Source organism: Sciurus vulgaris (genome assembly GCF_902686455.1).
Source record: "Sciurus vulgaris genome assembly, chromosome: 6".
NCBI lineage: Eukaryota > Metazoa > Chordata > Mammalia > Rodentia > Sciuridae > Sciurus > Sciurus vulgaris.
Genome location: NC_136466.1, coordinates 1,687,039 through 1,708,022, shown reverse-complemented (window position 1 = coordinate 1,708,022; position 20,984 = coordinate 1,687,039). Strand labels below are relative to the sequence as shown.

Here is a 20,984-nt window from a genome sequence, read left to right as displayed (position 1 = left end):
CTCGTCACCGGTAAAGAGCAGTATCACTTACACCAAGAAACTTTTTAAATACTCTAAATGACAGAAAAGACTACGTGAATTTGCTCCATTAGAGGGACATAACATCTTAAACGTGCCAATTTCAACAATTCCATTTCTGCTGGAAGGCCCATGAGGTACTGGATGTGGAGGTGACTATGCACATACCTGGGCATTAATTAGCCTGTCCAGGAGTGACATTTTTAGGAATCTGCCCTGCAATGAACACAGGTGAGCAGGTCATGCAATCTGAAATTTTAATGTATTCTCAAATTGCTTCCGATCTGACCGCACGGTAGTTTCCACGCAGCGCTGGCGTCTGTGGCTCCCATTCAGACACCACCTTCTACACCAGGAGAAATAGGAACCCTTCCCGCCAGGGTCAGGTCCCAGCGGCAGGGAGTCCTGCTGCAGAGGGCGGGGCAGAGTGAAGTCACTCTGCCGACTTCAGCCAGGGATTGGGTGGCATTAGCTGTCACTCGGGCTGGGGCGGTGCCTGGAGGCGTCCGTCAGGGCGCTGGGGCGGAGCTGTCCAATCAGGCGCGGACGGAGGGGCGGGGCGGGCTTCCGCGGTCTCGCGCGCTTTCCTTGCTCAGCGCTGAGCTACTTCCTCCCGCCGGGCGTCCTGTGCTCGGGCATCTCCGCCGACTCTGCGCAGCCTGTGCGCCCCGCGAGCCCCGGAGGTCCCTCGGGAGGACGACGGGTCACCCCGGAGGAAGCAAGGTGCGTGTGCGGCCGGGGCTGGGGGGACCCGGTCAGCACCTGCCGTGGGGACCCGGCGTGTGAGCTGCGGAGCGTGGCCGAGTCCGGCTGCGGTGGCCCTGGGGCCTGTCCCTGGTCCCGGGGGTGGGCTGGGCGGGGTCCCCGAGGGCGGCTGCCTAGGGCGGTGGAGTCCCCGCTGGAGGGTGACCCTGGGCCCTGTCCCCTGGTCCCGTGGGGTGGGCTGGGCGCGGATCCCCGAAGTGGGCCGCGGAGCGTGGCGAATCCTACTGGCGAGTGGCCCTGAACCCCTGAGCCCTGGGCCCCCGGGGTGGTCTGGGAGCGGGACCCCGAGCTCGGCTTCGGACCGTGCGACCGAATCCCAGCTTGCGCGGTCGCCCTGGTCACCTTTCCCAGGGGCGGGCTGGGCAGCTTTTGCAGCCTGAAGATTCCGGTTGTGGGTGAGCAGGGGAAGGTGTCAGGGAACCTGGACTGGAGTGTGTTCTGAGTGCGACAGTTGACCCTAGGAGTCCCCACTTGTCCCTCCTTTCACCTGGGATTAACCTGTGCACCCCACAGACAGAATTCTAAATGTGCAGGAAGCTGGTTATCAAATCCGTTTTCCACGTGGAAGCCTCGCTCCTCCTAGGGCTGGCAGCAGACCCTTAAAATTCCAGTTCCCACCCCGCATTCCCAGATGACAACTGTACTCTCTAGTGAACAATTTTATCAACTATTTGTTCCACAGTGTACATTCAAGTAGACAGTATTTTAATTGTAGTTTAACAACAATGGATGACACTTTTAAGTAACTTTTTTTTTTTTTTTTTAATGTAGGCAAACATTTGCCGTGAGTGTCAAGCAGAGAGAAATGACCTGGCAATTGTGTTTAAAAGTACTTATGCCTCTTTATCTTGCCCAGGTACAGACACCTTTAGGTGGAGGTGTTATTGGCCACTACACAGGATGCTGGATCTTCAGCTGCTGCTGACCTTCCTTTCCTGGGGTTGTACTGTGTCCTGCAGGGTGCAGCCAATTTTAGGCCCTAAGTTCGCTTTTCCTCGGGCAGCCTAAGGTGTGGGGTGCAGCCTCTCAGTGGAGCAGCTGGAGATACCAAGGTCAGGATGAGATGCTGGTGTTGAGGGAACATGACAGACATGGTTCCTGCCCTCTGGATTCTCTCAGAGTTGGGAAGGAAGAACAATCATCATGATGAGCAGGGAAAACTGACCTCAGCAAGGTGCAACAAAACCCTGCTAAGCTCTTGAGCAGCAGGAGGGGTGGGAGAATGTTCCTGGTGACAGATGTCTGACCTGAAGCTCAAGTCTGGCATGTCAGTGTCCAGTGGTGCTGCCCCTCCCTGGGTTAGTAGTCTTGGAAAGACTTGCTCCCTTATTTTAGCTTCAGTTTTTCATTAATTGTGCAATGTAATTTATTAGTAGATCTGAAAAATGAGAAAATATTCCTGAAGGGCAAGATGGAGGTACAAGTCAGGGGAAAAAATAAAGAAAAAGAAAAGAAAAAACATTTGTTATTATAGTCTGTACCTTAAAAATTCTTATGTACTGTTTTTCTTCCCCAGAGCGAGTTCACTGAGTTTCTCAGGTGTGTTCTCTGTGTGTGTGTGTGCGCGCGCGCACGCGGGGAAGGACAGGGGTTGCTCATTTAATATAGAATTCCAGGGCTTTGCTTTGGGAATACCATCTGGGAATAGAAATAGGGGAAATCCCAGTTTCAGTGTGTTTGCAGAAATGATTGCATTCATAGAACAGAGTGTGATAGATAAGTTGGTTTCTTTATTAGAAAGATTCAACCTCACCAAGTTGCTGAGGGCCTTGCTAAATTGCTGAGGCTAGTTTTGAACTTGTGATCCTCCTGTGTCATCCTCCCAGGTCACTGGGATTTTAGGTCTGCACCACCACACCTGGTAGTTAAAAATTCTTATGTACCTTTTGTCTCCCCCAGGGTGAGAACATTAAACTTATCAGATGTGTTCTTTTTTTTTTTGGGAGGGGTCTGGGATGGGGGGAGTGGTTTAAAACAGAATTCCAGGACTTTGCTTGAGGAATGCTACCTGGGAAAAGAAATAGGGAAGATCTTGTACCAGTATGGATGCAGAAAGTGAGTACATTTCCCCAATACATCTGCTAGATGAATTGGTTCATGACAAAGATTCACCAAGACATCAACTCCTGTATTTTGCAGAGTTTTAGCACTGGATGTTTGTGCTCTGTATCCTGTGAACTACAGGTGAATGTTTAACACTGATTTTATTCATCAGAACTAGAAATTCCAAATAGTAGTCCCCTGTGGTGATTGATCACCAAATACATTGTCTTGGAAATACCAATTAAATAACATGTTTATTGTCCAAAAGGGCATAAATTTGATTTTCCTGCTGAATTATTAAATGTTAAGTGTCTTAAAATTTTTCCTCCTGAAAACAAAAACACTGTGTTTGATTTTTTTGGGTTCTTTAAACCCTCAGTCGCTTCTAATTGAAAACTTGACTGAGAAGTAGAGATCTTGATCCCAGTGGCTGTAATCCAAGGCCAGACGTGATCCTGCAAAAGGAGGCCATTGAAGGTCCAGTCAGAGCTTTCTGGGCAGCCTCCCTACAGAGGCCCAGGCTGCTCACACCAACCCTGGAAGGATCCCTTTAGGCTGAGAAGCTCCAGAGCTCTGGAAAGCTGGGGTCCTCAGGCAGATGTGGTGGGGGGACAGGATGGGAAGGCTAAGGGATGCCCTTCCTGTGGGTGCAGTTGATGTTGTCCAGGGCTGTCCCCAGAGTGTGCAATGAAACAAGTGCAGGTTTGGGCAAGAAGCGCCCCTGTTCTGAAGGAGTAGTGCACTTGAGGAGAGAACCCAGGTAAGCTCTGCAGGCACCCACAGCTCCTGCAGAACAGGGCTGCAGGGAGGGCAGGCAGGGTTAGGAAGAAGCTGGAGGGGAGGGCAGCAAGGAGGGGCAGGGTCAGATCCCAGGTCAGAGTGTTTCACCAGAAGTCAGCCTGTTCTCAGGAGGGGGCAGGAAGAGGGGTCCTGTGCTGGCTCCAGGGGCCAGTGGGTCAGAGTTCAGGGTCCTGGAGGAGGGAGAGAAACTGGAGGCAAGTTTGATTAACAAGTATTTGTTCTGATCCCTGAAGAGAAGTTTGTTGAGCTAATTGCTTATGAGGGAACAAAGAGGGGAGGGATTTCAGGATCAAGCTCATTGGAGGTGAGCTCAGTGCCTGTCATTCCCTGTAGTTTAACCATCTGTGAGGAGGCAGAATGTTCCTTGCTTCTGTCTTACTGAGTTTTCACTAACTTAGTGCTGCATTAGTCCTCTGTCACTGTGGTGCTGTGACGTGTAAGTTGGTTCCTCGGCCTCAGTACCTTAGACTGGGTTTGCTGTCTGAGGCCGTGAGTCTCCCAGTTCCCCCACCTGTTCCTGCTTCAGGAACCTGACAACTTTTTTTTTTAATGTTCTTGACAATTTCATTCTTTTTTTTTTAATTGGTCCCCACGTATGCAGTGTTTTCACATTGGCAGATCTTTGTCAGGTTATAGATTATGGATGAATTCAGATTACTGGCAAATTCCAGTGCAGTGTGTGGATGAGCTCTGTCTGTTCATCCATGTGTGTTAATACCCTGCACACGTCTATCTTCTTTACCTCCACGTGGCTACAGAATGCTTTTCAATTAATGCCATTTGCATGAGCAGTTTTCTGTGTAGCTCCATGTTCATGGAAATGGTTTTCAGTCAATTTTCTCATGTTTAATTCATTTGTGAGGTTATTTCTCGTTTCACATACCTGCACATGAATTCATTTTCTATTGTAAGATGGCAGACATTTCCTCTGAGGTGGGGCAGCTTTCTCTGCACCCTATTGCAGTTTGATGGAGTGGCCTCATTCTTAATTGTCTTGGGTTTATCATTCTATTCCTTTGAATTTTCTTGAGCTTCTTATTAAGAAAACCTACAGAACAGGGACATGTTGGGTTCTCAGAGGTAGATCCAGGTGTCCCCTCCTGGTCACCAAGGACTAAGCCTTCCTGGGGGTGCATTTCATCAGTCAGAGTCGGGCTCCCAACTGTGGGAATGGTTTATCTCTCTACAGGTGTGTTTTCTTTTCTTTTCTTTTCTTTTTCCAGGGTTTGAGCTTAGGGGCACTGTACCACTGAGCCACATCCCCAGCCCTATTTTTTATTATTCAGAGAGAGGGTCTCACTCCCTTGTGCTGAGGCTGACTTTGGACTTGTGATCCTGCTGTCTCAGCCTCCCGAGCCACGAGGATTACAGGTGTGATCCAACAGCAGTTTTCATTCTGTGGGTGAGTCAGGCTCCTTACCTGACGTGGTTCAAAAGTTTGCTCTTCTTTCTTTTTATTTCCATTTATTGCTATGTAAAGCATTCAATAATTGTATTGTTGTCTTTTTATTTTCTTGGCTGGAAGTGAGTTGAGAGAGTTACAGTGTGAGGAGGGCTTGGCCATGCAGCCCCTGGCTCTTCCCAAGTGAAAGCTGCCTGTGTCCCTCCTCTCCAGTCTGGCCTGACCTGGATCCCACCTTCTCTGAGGTCGGGATCAGTTGCCTTGTACCCTGAGTGTGTAATTCCTCACACTTGCTAATGACTCTGTGCTCAGGCAGAAGATGCAGGAAGAGGCTCCTGAGAGGAGAGGACGACAGGGCCTACTTGAGAAAGGTCTTAACTGCCTGGAAATGTTCCCCTGATGGAGCAGGTCTCCTCCAAGGGAGGAAGTTCTGATCAAAAAGGCTTTTGCCAAGAACCTGTCCTTCTGCCCTCACTTATCCAGTAGTCTGATCCATCCCCTGTCACTCATGGCCCCACAGTGTGCATGTGTGGGCTGGGGTGAGAGAGGGGTCTTGTGGAGCCCTGGCCAGTCAGCAGGCAGCTGGTGGGAGGGGGTGGCCTTCCACAGTCACAAGCCTTGGTCTCTCACCCTGTGCAGCTCAGAATCCATCTCCAGGACTGTGTCTCCTCTGCTGTGTGAGGCCCCCGTGGCTCTGGCTGAGACTGTCTCCCTGTGAGCTGCAGGTGCTGTGAGATCCCCAGGAAGGATGTCAGGACTTTCCAGAAGGCAGGAAATGGTGAGTGGTGAGGACTCCTGGGGGAGGTGGACTGGTTAGAACTCGTGGAGCAGGGGTGGCTGGACTCTGGCCTCCCTCTGTCAGCTCCAGAGTCTGCCCACCCAGACCTGAGTCTGATGCTGCTCCAGCTCAGCCCTGCTGCCTTCAGGCCTTGGTGTGGGCTGGTCCAGGGTGGTTCCCAGTGTGCTGCCTTGTCTGCAGCCACTTTGGCAGAGCCCTCTGTGCACACTGGACCCCTGCCCTAGGCTCTGAGTGTGCAGTGAAGGCAGAGGGCCTCAGGGGCTCCTGACTGAGGTGTGGGCTCCTGTGTGGAGGATGCTGAGTGGTCACTTTCCTTTCTTCTCCTGAATGCCACCTTGCTTTCCCCACCTAGCCACTGCCAGGCTCTCAGTTGATCCTCAGAATTCCAGCTGTTCACATTTCCAGACTCTGATTTCCCCTTCAGTTTCCAGCATTCTCAGCCCCTTAGCCTCATATTGAATTCAAGTGGGCAGAGCATGAAAGATTGATTGTCTGTTCATGAATTTTCCATGATGGGAAAGCAGAGAACAGTCACCTGGAACTCTACTGTTACTGCTCTTTGTGCTTCTCTTCCTTTACCTTCCCCAGGCACAGACACCACATCAGAACAACTTGTACCCAGGTGTCCATTGCACACCCCACAGGATCCTGTGTCCTCAGGCACTGCCCTTCCCTGGGGCTGCCACAAGCTGCCCAAGGCTGCTCTTTGTCCTGCAGGGTGCAGGCAATTTCAGGCCCTGGGTCAGCTCCTTCTAGAGGAGACTGAGGTTTGGGGTGCAGCCTGCCAGGGGAGCAGCTGGAGGCCCCAGGGCTGAGAATCTCCTGGAACAGGCCTCATCTAGACAGCGGCCTCCTAGACATGGTATTCCCAAGCCCTGTTCCCCTTCCTTGGAGACAGGTGGGCAACAGCCTGTGGATGCTGGTGCTGAGGTCAGGTCAGCAGTGATTCGTGCTCCTTGCATGTCTCACAAATGTCAAGGAGCAAGAACTCTCCAGAGCAAGAGAACCACCCACCCCAGTGCAGTGCTGTGCAAACCTGAAAAGCCCCACAGATGGAGTCCTGGTGCAGGTCTCCTGGGAGGGCGGCCAGGGAGTATTTCAGTGAGCAGGACCAGGTGGGAGGAGGCCCAGCTGGCAGGGGCCTTCCCTGGTCCTTCCTGACACGTCTGTGCTGCCTCTGCACCAGCTCTTCCTGTGTTTCTCTTCTGAAATGAGCTACTCATTTATTTGAGACCCAGGTTTCCTCAAATGTGAAATATATTTATTCAGACATGAGCAAAGTAAAATATTCTAAAAGAGTAAAAAGAAGTATATTTCAAAGAAGTACCTAGTTTGACTTTTTTTTCCATTTGATAACAATTTTCATCTTTCTGATTCATCTTAGCATGTGTAGAATATTTCCTAAACCTCACCTTTTTAAAAATTTGATTTGAAACAAATTTTTGTGTGCGAGGTTGAAGAATGCTCCTAGTGAAAGGAGAAAAATAAATCTGTCATTGTTGGTGCACAAAAGGGCTACATTTCCACAAAATGTGTAGTAGGTAGATTTGGAGTCCAAAAATTCATGACCATGTAGGTTCCTTTGTATAATGAAAATCTTGTGAGAGTGAATACCTCCTTTTTACTTCATTAACACCATATTTCATGGGACAAACATGGCAATTGCCACATATATCAAAATATGATCATTTACTTCCAAATTGATTTAGTATCATGGAAATTGATATTGAATATCTCTGTTGTCTGAACACACAAGTTTTTATGAGATTACCAATAATTCATGAGCATCTTTCACCATCTCATCTAATTCCCTTTTCTCCCAGATGCAGTCACACTGTGAGTTCATGTTGTACCTTGTGAATTTTGGGGTTTACGTAGACCTTCAGGTAGTGTATAAATACTACCTGACAGTGTTCTCTAACAAGCTTTTGGAGACTCCTGGACATTTTGGCTACTGTTAGAGCTTTCTGTACTATTTGCACTTATAGAAGTTTTCTGAAGTTGCTGAACAAAGCAATCCTGGTCTTGGACTTCACGGAATTTAAGAAATGAAGCCAGAGAACCAACCAAGCTGCCCCTCTGCCATTCGATCAAGCTGCATGCAATTCATTTCTCCTCTTTTCATTGCTGATTATTTCCCATTTAGCCGGGGTGCTGAATCCAGCCACCTGTGGTCCAGGCAGGTTCCCTGGCTTGGCTGTCAGAAACTGTTCACATCACAGCATGTCACACAGGCTACGCCTGTGGAATGAATTGGAGTGTTACCTGCTTCCTTTTAGAGGAGATTAAGGAGAATTTTCTTTTCCTCCTAGTGTGGTGCAGAATCCACCAGGACACCACTGGGCCATGCCTGTCCTTTGTTGACGGTTATTATCACTTCACAAGCCTGTTCACATGTGTTCCTCCTGGTGTGTGAGTTGTGCTCAATTGTTTGTCCCAGGAGTTGATCCAGTTTATCTGAGCTCTCAGATTGTGGTCAAATACTTATAATATTCCTGTCCAGTTCTTTTACTCTCCGTAGGATTAATAATGGTGTCTTTCACGTCTGCTGAGTTAGTTTTGTGTCTCTTTTCTTAACTGAGCTGTGGTGTGTCTGTTACAAGCATGTCCATGAAGAACCTGTATTTTGTTTTGTTTTGTTTTTGCAGTGCTGGGGATTGAACCCAGGACCTTGTGCTTGCAAGGCAAGCACTCTACCATCTGAGCTATATTCCCAGCCCCATGAAGAACCTGCTTTTGATTTTGATTCTCTTGATTTCCTGGTCACAGTTTCATTGATGTCTTTAATTCTGTGGCAGTGTCAGGTGTAGGTTCTCCTTGCTCTTTGTCCTTTCGTTCCTACAGTGGAAGTTTTTATGTGTGGTTTTCGTCCTTCTTTTGTCATGTAAGCTTTCAGCACCTTTGATTCCCCTAAGCACTGCCTGTCTGTGTTCCACAGTTTCCTAGGATGCAGTTTCAGATCTTTTCCTCTGACCTGTTCAGCCCCATCCTGAGCGTCCTTGGCCCGTGGGCTGTGTGGAACTCTGGGATGTGATCTGCACTCACCTGGAGGTCACCTGGCTGTGCTTCTGGTACTGACGTCGGTGTGACTCCAGTGTTCCTGGTGCAGGTGCTGGAATTTGCCAGCCTTTTACACTCATGCCTGTCGTGGCTGCATGTGGCTGCTCTTGGCACCTTCCCTGTGTTGTGGAGAAGGTTGGAGAACCTGGCAGTGCATGATGTCCCTGTGGTGGGTGTGCTGTTGAGTCACGCTCACCTTGTGTGCTCTCTGTGTGCTCCATCTCTCACCCACTGTTAGACGGTTGCTGCTGTCTCCCAGTCACTGGATTTCACCACGGTTTCCTTGTGAGTCTCAGGTGTTCATCAGGTGTTCTCACCTGTTGTAGGTCATGCATCTGAAAGACTAAGGCAGTAGGTTTGGGTCTTGTTAGTGAGTCTAGTGTCTGTGTTTTCTCAGTGGTGCTTGAAGTCAGGTGTTTTTTTCCATTGATGCATTTTGCACTGATGTATTTCCCTATTTCTGTGCATTCTTTACTCGGTTTCTTTTGAGAAGTGGGTATTTGAATATTATAATGGGTTCCTCTGAAATCAGTTTCTCCTATATTGAGAGTGCTCTTGTGTGTTGACTGTAGTCTTGTGTGTAGTGACTTTCTAGAGTAATTTTGGAGATGTAGTTTAGCTGTTCATTATTCTTAGTGGGTCTCTCTTAGCTGTGTTGAGCCAGAGTTTTGACTGAGTCCCATGAGGAAATAGGTGGAAAGTATACAGAAGCAATAGTGAGAGCTCAGCTCCTCCAGTTTCTGTGGGTAGTTGTGCTGGGGCTGCTGGTTTAACACATGGTCATGCTGTTTGAAACTCTGCTTCAGCCTGTTCTCTGCAGATCTGAGCAGAATCACCTGGGTCCACTGGGTGTTGGTGAATACTCTCATTTCTCCTTTTTTCTGTACTAGGGTTTGAAACCAGGGTTGCTGTACCACTGAGCTATATCCCCAGATCTTTGTATTTTTTATTTTGAGACAGATTCTCACTATGTATTCTAGGACAGACTGCTTTGTGTGGTCGTCCCACCTCAGCCTCTTAAATCCCTGGGATTTGAACATGTACCACTGTGTCCCACTGAATACCTTTTTTTTTTTTTTTTTTTTATTCCAGGGAATGTACCTGGTGACACATAACCACTAAGCCATATCCCCAGGTCTCTTTATTTTTTAGTGACTGGTTCTTACTAAGTTGCTTAGGTTCTAAGGTTGGCTTTGAACTTCTGATCCTGATATAAATCACTGGTATTGGAACCATGCACCACCACACTGGGCATGAACACTGTATTTTCTGAGGAGAGTTTATATTGTTCCTTTTTCTGTCATATTTCGCATTGTCATTTTTTTGTTTAAACATCCATTCAGATGTAGGACTTTGTTTCCTTTAAACATGTTTAAGCATTTTGCACTAATTTTCTACACCAGTTGTCTTCTGACTTAGGCAAAATTGTCAGAATCCTTATACAGACTTTCAGATAGCAGTAGATCCACTGTGATATGAAATGCAGTAATTCACAGGTAAATCCTCCCCAGTCCCCTCGGTTGTCAGTGACCAGGGCACCACACTGGACCCTCAGGCTGCTGTCTTATATTTTATTATGTATATGTATCTTGCATTATATATTACTGGTTTTTATTCTGTATTTTTGGGGTTCCATTGTAGATGAACTTTTAATTGCATTTCAGTATTTCAATTCATATATATAGAAGTTGATTGTTGATTTTTATTTATTTTTTAATATATATATATACTTTTTTAGATGTTGATAGACCTTATTTAATTCATTTATTTATATATGGTGCTGAGAATCCAAAACAGTTCCTCACACATGCTACAACCCAGCTCCTGATTTTCATTGAGTTTTCTGTATTAATTTTTCACTGCTGACCTTGGAACACATCTTCCTCTGGGGTGCTTCCAGTTTCTGAAAATAATGCATACTGCTGCTGTACACGTTGCAGTATAGAATTTTGTGGACCTGCATTGTGAACTCATTTGTTACCCCAACTTTTGGAAATGGCTAGAGATCAAGAGCTACCACTGTGACACGAGTTGGGGTTGAGCACTTCAGCCTGTGAAAGTCAAGTGGTCTTGGGCCTGTGAGGAGGTCTGAGACCTGTGTGTATCTGTGAGTGCTTGTGTCCCACCATTTACAAGCCAGGGTGCGGCCCTGGTAGGTACAACCATGGTGAAACCTCATTAAATGCCCTGTCCACTTGCAGTAACTCTAGGGAGCAGGAAGTCAGAAATTCAAGTCAAATGTGCACTGTGTGAGGTGGTCGCTGTTGGGCAGGGAGGTGGTGAAGGTGCAGAGGCTGTGCTTTTTTCTCCTGTCTTGGTGCCTGTGACTGCTGTCTCTGCAGGTGAGTCTGAGTCTGTGTTTCCTGTACCCACCTGTGTCTGCTTAAAGTCCTTAATTTTGCCTCAATGTCTAGGACTGTGTGAGTTTGTCCTGGGTCCAGAAACATCCTGACTTTCTTCCTGGTTTCCGTGGTAGCACCCTCTTGCTGTGCTGTCTAGAAGTGGTGAGAGCAGGCATCCTTGACGCGTTTCTTTTTGTCATCATGGAGAGAGCCTTTCGTCCTTCAGCATAGCCTCAGATTTTGTAGATCCGTGCAGACTTTTAGGATGTTTCCTTCTTTTCCAGGTGTGTGGGTGTTTATGTTGTTAAGATCCCTTGAGCATTGTCAGCTGCTTTTTCATTCTTTCTAGGTATCGCCACCTCTCCTAAAGCCTGATGCACAGGTATTTCTACAGTTCTCTGGGGTTCCGTTCACTTTGCTGATGGTGTCCCACAAGGACAGAGTTTTCACTTTGTGGTGTTGATTCACTGTTAAATTCACATGCTGATGAGGTGCAGTGAGCTAGCTGCATACCTATCCCAGTGTGTCTGATCAGATCAGGGCATCAGCTCTTTGTCTCCTAACATTTGTCCTTTCTTGGTGTCTGTGGACTGCTCCCCCAGCTCATTTGAAATGCACAGTGACATGCTATGTACCGTGGTCCCTCTGCTGTGCTGGAGGGCAGTCCTGCTGGCTCCTCCTGAGTGTATTCTGGTCCCTGATGTCCAGCCTCCTCCCCATCCCATCTTCTCTTCCCTCCCCTGTCTTCCTCACCTCTGGTAACTACTCTGTACTTGCTGTGAAGTCAGCTTGCAGCTCCCATGTGAGTGAGAGCACATGGTGTCTCTGTGCCTGGCTTATTTCACTTAGCTGGTGTCCTTCAATTCCAGACTCATTGCTTCAGAACAGGACTGAAAGCTGTTTTTGGCGAAATCATTTGTATAGTATTTTCCTGAATCTTGAGGATGGTATCATATCCCAGAAACCATCCCCACATCCATGTTATAAGACTAATATCTGCATTTTGTTCTAAGAATTGGTGAGGTTTACATCTTACTTTAGGACTTTGGTCCCCATGGATTTCCTGTGCATATGTGCTGTGAGGTGAGGGTCTGACTTCAAGTGTCGACAAGAACATCAAGTTTGCCAGCCATTCATTCCCCAGAGATCTGGTTCCCCTGGAGTGACCCTGGCCCCTTGTGGCACATCCTTTCCTTCTGTGGGTCAGCATTGTCCTGGGCCCCCATTCTCCTCCACTGCTATATGTGTCTGCCTTTAACCAGAGCTACACTGTCTCTGTTACTGTATTTTGAGCAGGTTTTGAAATCAGGAAATGTGATGCTTTTCACTTTATTTTTTTTTCCTTCCATTTTTGAGTTTCTTGTGATTCCTTGTGAACATTAGAATGATACTTCTTATTTTTTGTATAAAGATGTCATTGGTTGTGAGCATGGTGGCACACACTTCTAATCCCAGTTACTCAGGATGATGAGGCATGAGGATCCAGAGTTCAAAGCCAGCATCAGCAAAAGCAAGGCACCATCCACTCAGTGAGACCCTGTCTCTTAATAAAATACAAAATGGGGTTAGTGATGTGGCTTAGTGATCGAGTGCCCCTGATTTCGGTCCCTGGGACACTTCCCCACAAAAATTTTGTCATTGGTAATTTGAAAGTGATTGAACTGATTATGGTTGATTTGGATAGATTAACAATTCCTTATGCTCACAAATACCAGGTATCTCTACACGCATTGTTTCTTTCAGAAGTATTTTGTAGTTTTGTTGTTGAAGACTTGGCAGATCGTTTCTAAGCATGTTAGTGCAGCTGTCACCCTCTGTCCATGTCCTGGCTATTTTCAATTTCAGTTCACCCTGTGCCCTGGCTCTCTGATGTCCCGTGTATTGCAGGCTCCTCCTCCACTTGTTTTCATCTTTTACTTTCCCTAATTTTAGTATATTTGAATTTTTTATTCTTCATTATTGCTTACTGTTCTTATATAAAAATACTTTCCTGTTCCTCTAGAAAAAAATTGTCTGCAAACTTCTGAAACTGTTTTCGTTTTGTGTTTCACATCAGAATCTAATGAATTAATAATTGTCCCTGGAATTGAGGAAAATGATGCCTGTTTTAAATTAGATTCCTATTTGTCATGACTCATCTTTTAAATTGCATGTTTCCACTTATCTACAATACCTTTTATGTCATTTTTCAATTTTCCATATGAATTTCAAGTCACTAAAACTTTTCTTCTCTTGTTCTTTCTCTTTGTTCATCTCCTTGGAAATACTATGCTGCGTCCAATAGGATAATATGAAAGTTCCTTATTTATAGTCTGGGTCACTGAGCACTCTGGATATGCATTTTTAGGCTTCCTCCCCATTACACAAAACACCATAGTGTATTTACCCAGTCCTAGAAGGAATAGCATATTATAGAGCTAGGCTCTCTGGCACCAGTGCTTCCTAACCTATAGCCCTGCACAGCATTTACTTTGCAAGATACCAAAGTGGTCATGTATTAGGTTTGTCTGTACAACCATCCCTCTCAACACTTCAGTACTTCCTTTACTATGGATAACTATGTATGTGTAGCCCATTGTTAATCAAAAGTGTCTTTGAGCAAAACATTATTCTGTGGTACATGACTTTATATTGGATAAGCCAACAGTCTGCTGTCTAGAACATATTGGTAGGTGTTACACATTTCTTAATTCTTATTGGGTTTGGAAAAATACTTTCTGTTGATGACTGGAATTCTGTTTGTTAAATGTCAGAAGAGGTATTTGATACTTATCCCATTGTATGTTGGTATTAATTGGAAGATATCATCAAATTGTTTCTTTATAAGTGTTCTTTTTTATTAGGTGGTTAAAATTGATCTGGAGTGAACCTACAAATTCTTCTTGTTCTCTTGGTGTAGTCAAACAGGGTGAGCTCAATCCCCAGCTACCATGTTGTGACCACATCAATGAAATGTTGTCTAGTAGGCAAGCTCTTAGACTTTTGTTCAGGGAGTTCTTTTTCTTTTTATTATAGTTTTTAGACACAGGGGTACTTTGATCCTTTAGGTTGGATTTTTACAGTAAATCAGATGTTTAGTAAATACCATTTTGTTTCCATATACTCTCAATCACTACGAGTCAGTGTAAATGCTGAGTTTGGTGGGATCTTTCCTAAATCCTTAGCTCCTCCTATCAGCTAATGTCCAACTTTGTCAACAGGGATTTCTAATGATAGGTACTCTCAGGAGAACTAATAGTAGCTCTCTTCTGCACATTAGGTAGTATGGCTTCATGATTCCATGTGCTAGACATGCACCCTACAAAGTCATTAAGGGTAACCCGGGAGCATACCTCACTCCCTGGACTCATCAGTGAGAAGGGTGTTTTTATTCTGCTGATGCTTTTCTGGATAGTTCCAGTCTTATATTGGAATGCCTCTGTTTCAGGAAGTGAATACACACAAAGTGTACAAGTTTTTTGTTTTTTTTTTTACTTTGAAGTAATTGCAGATTTACACGAAGTTGTACAAATAATATAGGAAAACTCATGAACTGTTCATTCACCTTCCCCCAAGAGATACATTGTACTATAGCAACTTAAAATAAGGAAATCTTTTTAAAAAAATTTTTATACATGTATATAGAGTATACATGTATCATTCCGTCCTTCCCATCCCCACCACCCCACTCCTTCCTTCACTCTTCTCTGCATAATCCACAGTTCTTTCATTCTTCCATACCCACCCCTTACTATGGATCATCATCCCCTTATCAGAGAAAATATTCAGCCTTTAGTTTTTTGGGATTGGTTTATTTCACTTAGCATGATATTTTCTAGTTCCATCCATTTACCTGAAAATGCCATAAATTAATTCTTCTTCAAAGCTGAGTGGTGTTCCATTGTGTATATTTACCACATTTTCTTTATCCATTCATCTGTTGAAGGGAATCTAGGTTGCTTTCATAGTTTAGCTATTGTGAATTGAGCTGCTGTAAACATTGATGTGGCTGTATCATTGTAGTGTGCTGATTTTAAGTCCTTTGGGTGTAAACCAAGGAGTGGGATAGCTGAGTCAAATGGTGGTTCTATTCCCAGTTTTCCGAGGAATCTCCATACAGCTTTCCAAAGTGGTTGCACTAATCTGTAGTTCCACCAACAATGTATGAGTGTACCTTTTTACCTACATCCTCAAACCAACACTTCTTGTTGCTTGTACTCTTGATAATTGCCATTCTGACTAAAGTGTGATGAAATCTTAGGATAGTTTTGATTTGCATTTCTCTAATTGTAAGAGATGATGAACGTTTTTTCACGTTTGTTGTTCAAATGTATATCTTCTGTGAAGTGTTGCTCAGTTCCTTAGCCCTTTCATTGATTGGATTATTTGCTTTTTTTGTTAAGTTTTTCAAGTTCTTTATATATCCTGGAGATTGGTGCTCTATCTGAAATGCATGTGGTAGAGATTTTCTCCCATTCTGTAGGCTCTCTCTTCACATTATCAATTGTTTCCTTTGCTGAGAAGCTTTTTAGTTCAAATCCATCCATTTATTAATTCTTAATTTTACTTCTTGCATTTTAGGAATCTTGTTAAGGAAGTCAGGTCCTAAACCAACACGATGAAGATTTGGGCCTGATTTTTCTTCTATTAAGCACAGGCTCTCTGTTGCATGTCTTTGATCCACGTTGAGTTGAGTTTAAGGCAGGGTGAGAGATAGAGATTTAACTTCATTTTGTTACAAATAGATTTCCAGTTTTCCTAATACCATTTGTTGAATAGGCTTTTTTCCAACGTATATTTTTGGAACCTTTATCTAGTTTGAGATGACTGTATTCATGTAGGTTTATCTCTGTGTCTTCTATTTTGTACCATTGGTCTACATGTCTGTTTTGGTGCCAATACCATGCTGGTTTTGCTATTATTGCTCTGCAGTATAGTTTAATGTCTGGTGTTGTGTTCTGCTTCACTCTTATTACTAAGGATTGCCTTTGCTACTCTGGATCTCTTATTTTTCCAAATGAATTTCATGATTGCTTTTTCTGGTTCTATGAAGAATGTCATTGGGATTGTAGTAGGAATTGAATTGAATCTGTATAACACTACTGGTAGTATGGCCATTTTGACAATATTAATTCTACCTATCCAAGAACATGGAAGATCTTTCTTCTTCCAAAGTTTTTTTCAATTTCTTTCTTTAGTGTTCTGTAGTTTTAATTGTAGAGGTCTTTCATCTCTTTAGTTAGATTGATTCCCAAGTATTTTATTGTTGAGGCTATTTTGAATGTGGTTTTTCACCTAATTTTCTCTTTCAGTGGGTTAGTCACTTATGTATAGAAATTCATATGATTTCTGTATATTTTTTATATCTTGCTACTTTGCTGAATTCATTTGTGAGTTCTGGAAGGTTTTTTTTTTGTTTGTTTGTTTGTTTGTTTTTTTGCAGTGCTGGGGATCGAACCCAGGGCCTTTTGCTTGCAAGGCAAGCACTGTACCCACTGAGCTATCTCCCCAGCCCTAGAAGTTTTCCATTGGAATTTTTTGGATCTTCTAAATATAGAATCATGGCATCAGCAAATAGTGGTAGATTGAGTTCTTCTTTTCCTATTGATACACTTTAATTTCTTTCACTTGTCTAATGCTCTGGTTAAGAGTACAAGTTTTGATGACCAAATCATGGACTAAATATTTGGAGATCACAGAAACATGAGAATATTTCACATGTTGAGAATATGGCCCTCATGTTGTCAGTCTCTTCTGGCATGCACTACGTTTTTGTGGGATATTTTAGAACTCAGTGGCCTTTGAGGATGTGGCTGTGAACTTCACAGAGGAAGAGTGGTCTTTGCTGGATCCTTCCCAGAAGAATCTCTACAGAGATGTGATGCAGGAAGTCCTTAGAAATCTGGCTTCTCTAGGTAAGAATGATGTTTCATTACATAGTAAAATACAGATCCCCTGGGGTTTTTTTTTTTTTTTTTTCTCCTCATGAATTTGGAATGTGGGAAGGGAGTACTTTGGGGAATAAATTTGGACTAATATCATTCCACTGTGCAGCATAAATAACTAGAATTTTTCCTCCCTTTTCATCTTTTTTATGGGTGCATTATAGTTGCCCAAATTGTAATTCTCATAATTCTTTCTGAAATCTTGCTGATTCATAATGACTGTTCTGGGTCTATATTTTAGGAGACAGATGGGAGTTCCAGAATATTGAAGATCAGAACACAAATCCCCGGAGAGATGTAAGGTAATTTATAGTTATAAGAGGAAATAGAGTGCCTTGAGGGAATTCTAGCATGTTTTATAATTTTACAAACAAGCAAAGAAAAGAAACATGATATGAATTATCTTTATTCTTTTTTTACCAGACATGAACTTTAATATAAGGTACGTTTCATACTTTCAAAATAATGGATTTTTGACAGTACTAACAAACTGCATTTATGATAGCACTGTTTTTGTAGTAGCTATGGAGAAACATTGTTGCAAAGTGATCATGATACTGTCTTTCAAACAGTTTAGACATGACAGGAAACCAGTAGTTTCCCTGACCTTGGTTATAGTGTAATTCCAATGCCTATTAAAAAATGCAAAAGTACAATTAACCAACCATAAATTCCGCTTGTAATTTTTTTACAGAAATTATATGGTAGGCTCTGTAAAAATTTAAAAAGATACTCAGTGTGGGAAAACTTTCAGTGATATTCCAAGTCCAGTCTTAAAAGGCATTTCTGCTAGAAAGTTCATTTGAAAGCAGTATATGTGGGAAGATGTTCATATATCAATTTTTCTTTAATAGGTCCTTTATATCTCACTCTGCAAACAAGGCATATAAGAATCATGAGACTGGAGGGAAGACATATGAACTTAAACAAAACAGAAAATCCTTCCTTCCTCTCACAAGTGATCAGAGACAAGCATCAGAGCACACTGTAAATGGGCGTTATGGATATTTGACATGGGGAAGAGAGTTGAGTTCCAGGTGTTTTCAAGAACATGGAGGATCTCATACTGGCAAGGATCTATGTGGATGTAAGGAATGTGGAAAAGCCTTCTCAGATTCAAGTTACTTTCAAATAGATGTACAAACTCATACTGGAGAGACGGCTAACAAATGGAAACGAAATAGGGAAGCCTTCATTAGTTCAGCTAGCCTTCAATTACATGAAGAAACCCATACAGTGAAGAAGCCCTATGAATGTAAACAATGTGGAAAAGCCTTCACTGCTTTGTCTGACCTTCAAAAACATAATCAATCTCATACCAGAGAGAAGCCCTATGTATGTAAGCAGTGTGGAAAATCCTTTACTTTATCCAGTCACCTTCACTCACATGAAAGAACTCATACAGGAAAGAAGCCCTATGAATGTAAGCAGTATGGAAAATCCTTTGTTTCATCCCAAAACCTTCACTCACATGAAAGAATTCATACAGGAAAGAAACCCTATGAATGTAAACAATGTGGGAAAGTCTTCAGTAGGTCCGTTTACCTTCAGATACATAAACGAACTCATACTGGAGAGAAGCCCTATGAATGTAAGGATTGTGGGAAATCCTTTACTTCATCCGGTAACCTTCACTCACATAAAAGAACTCATACAGGAAAGAAACCCTGTGAATGTAAACAATGTGGAAAAGCCTTCACTACTTCCTCTTCCCTTAAACTACATAATCGAAATCACACAGGAGAGAAGCCCTATGAATATAAGCAGTATGGAAAATCCTTTGTTTCATCCCAAAACCTTCACTCACATGAAAGAATTCATACAGGAAAGAAACCCTATGAATGTAAACAATGTGGGAAAGTCTTCAGTAGGTCCGTTTACCTTCAGATACATAAACGAACTCATACTGGAGAGAAGCCCTATGAATGTAAGGATTGTGGGAAATCCTTTACTTCATCTGGTAACCTTCACTCACATAAAAGAACTCATACAGGAAAGAAACCCTATGAATGTAAACAATGTGGGAAAGCCTTCAGTAGGTCCTTTTACCTTCAAATACATAAACGAACTCATACTGGAGAGAAGCCCTATAAATGTAAGGATTGTGGGAAATCCTTTATTTCATCCACTAATCTTCACTCACATGAAAGAACTCATACAGGAAAGAAGCCCTATGAATGTAAACAATGTGGAAAATCCTTGTGTAGTTCCTTTTCTCTTCAAATACATGAACGGTCACATACTGGAGAGAAGCCCTATAAATGTAATCAATGTGAAAAAGCCTTTACTACTTCCTTTTACCTTCAAATACATAAACGAATCCATACTGGAGAGAAGCCCTATGAATGTGACCAATGTGGGAAAGCCTTTGCTTCATCCAGTCATCTTCATTCACACAAAAGAACTCATACAGGAAAGAAGCCCTATGAATGTAAACAATGTGGAAAAGCCTTCTCTACTTCCTCTTACTTTCAAATACATAAACGAATTCATACTGGAGAGAAGCCCTATGAATGTGAAAAATGTGGGAAAGCCTTCGCTTCTTCTCCTTATCTTCAAAAACATAATCGAACTCATACAGGAGAAAAGCCCTATGAATGTAAGCAGTGTGGAAAAGCCTTCACTCAGTCCATTCAACTTCACTTACATGAGCAAACCCATACAGGAAAGAAACCCTATGAATGTAAACAATGTGGGAAAGCCTTCGGTACTTCCACTTACCTTCAAATACATAATCGAACTCATACTGGAGAGAAGCCCTATGAATGTAAGGACTGTGGGAAATCCTTTACTTCATCCAGTCACCTTCATTCACATGAAAGAACTCATACAGGAAAGAAGCCCTATGAATGTAAACAATGTGGGAAAGCCTTCTGTAGTTCCTCTTCTCTTCAGCGACATGAACGATCACATACTGGAGAGAAGCCCTATAAATGTAAACAATGTGGAAAAGCTTTTACTACTTCCTTTTACCTTCAGATACATAAACGAATTCATACTGGAGAGAAGCCCTATGAATGTGACCAATGTGGGAAAGCCTTTGCTTCATCCAGTCATCTTCATTCACATGAAAGAACTCATACAGGAAAGAAGCCCTATGAATGTAAACAATGTGGAAAAGCCTTCTGTAGTTCCTCTTCTCTTCAAATACATGAACGATCACATACTGGAGAGAATTCCTATAAATAAGCAATGTGAAAAAGCCTTTACTACTTCCTTTTACCTTCAAGTACATAAATGAACTCATAAACAAGTACATACTGGAGAGAAGCCCTATGAATGTAAGGATTGTGGGAAATCCTGAGTCTGAGAGGAGACTTTAGTTGAATTTTGGGCAGTGTTGGAATTGGACAAAATGTATTTTGCATTGGAAATGGTTGTGGGCTTTTGTGGGCCAGGGTCAAAATGTTACAGTTTGCATGTGAGGTATCCCCCATATCTTCATGTGTGAGTCTGTGGGCTGGCAGGGAACCAAAGGGCTTCCTTGGTATGTCTGGAGAAAAACAGGAAGCTATTACAATTGGCTACATGTATGCTTGAGCTCGTGATTGCTTGACCTTTCACGGGATTGGGTGGACATATCTGATCGAAATTGCTTATGCATGAGACTGCTTATATATAGAGGGTGTTATCCGTATTTGAAAAAGAAAAAACTCCTTCATGACAATCTGAGGTGTACGTGTCTTTATGCCCGCTGGACAGTGACATTTGGTGGCCCGTACGGGGAATGGTGAGTGCTCAGGTAAGTAATAAAGGAGAAAATTTTTCACTAGCACAGTCCACTAGCAGTCAACTAGCAGGTTTCCCTATTCGAGGACACAGTGGCCTTA

At 43.4% G+C, this 20,984-nt stretch overlaps 1 protein-coding gene across 5 annotated transcripts; it reads left to right on the top strand.

The window, feature by feature from the left end:
- Nucleotides 1–593: 593 nt before the first annotated feature.
- Nucleotides 594–20,775, top strand: LOC306663219 (uncharacterized protein). 5 transcript variants are annotated; one of them, XM_079143618.1, is made up of 6 exons: nt 594–741; nt 5,669–5,807; nt 7,652–7,714; nt 16,998–17,124; nt 17,396–17,456; nt 18,009–20,775. In XM_079143618.1, the coding sequence occupies exons 2-6, from the start codon at nt 5,778–5,780 to the stop codon at nt 20,341–20,343; spliced, it is 2,616 nt and encodes an 871-aa protein (XP_078999744.1). In that variant the 5' UTR covers nt 594–741; nt 5,669–5,777; the 3' UTR covers nt 20,344–20,775. The 5 variants fall into 5 exon arrangements, with proteins under 5 accessions (XP_078999744.1, XP_078999747.1, XP_078999746.1 ...); XM_079143620.1 differs by having other exon boundaries at nt 616–741; nt 5,755–5,807; XM_079143619.1 differs by lacking the exon at nt 594–741 and adding an exon at nt 5,040–5,400.
- Nucleotides 20,776–20,984: the final 209 nt, after the last annotated feature.

Excerpts from the sequence above, each read along its gene's own strand:
- LOC306663219 (XM_079143618.1), top strand. The coding sequence starts at position 5,778 with ATGTCAGGACTTTCCAGAAGGCAGGAAATG. Across the intron at positions 5,808-7,651 it reads TTTCCAGAAGGCAGGAAATG|ATGCAGTCACACTGTGAGTT; the intron begins GTGAGTGGTGAG and ends CTTTTCTCCCAG. Across the intron at positions 17,125-17,395 it reads TAGAAATCTGGCTTCTCTAG|GAGACAGATGGGAGTTCCAG; the intron begins GTAAGAATGATG and ends TCTATATTTTAG.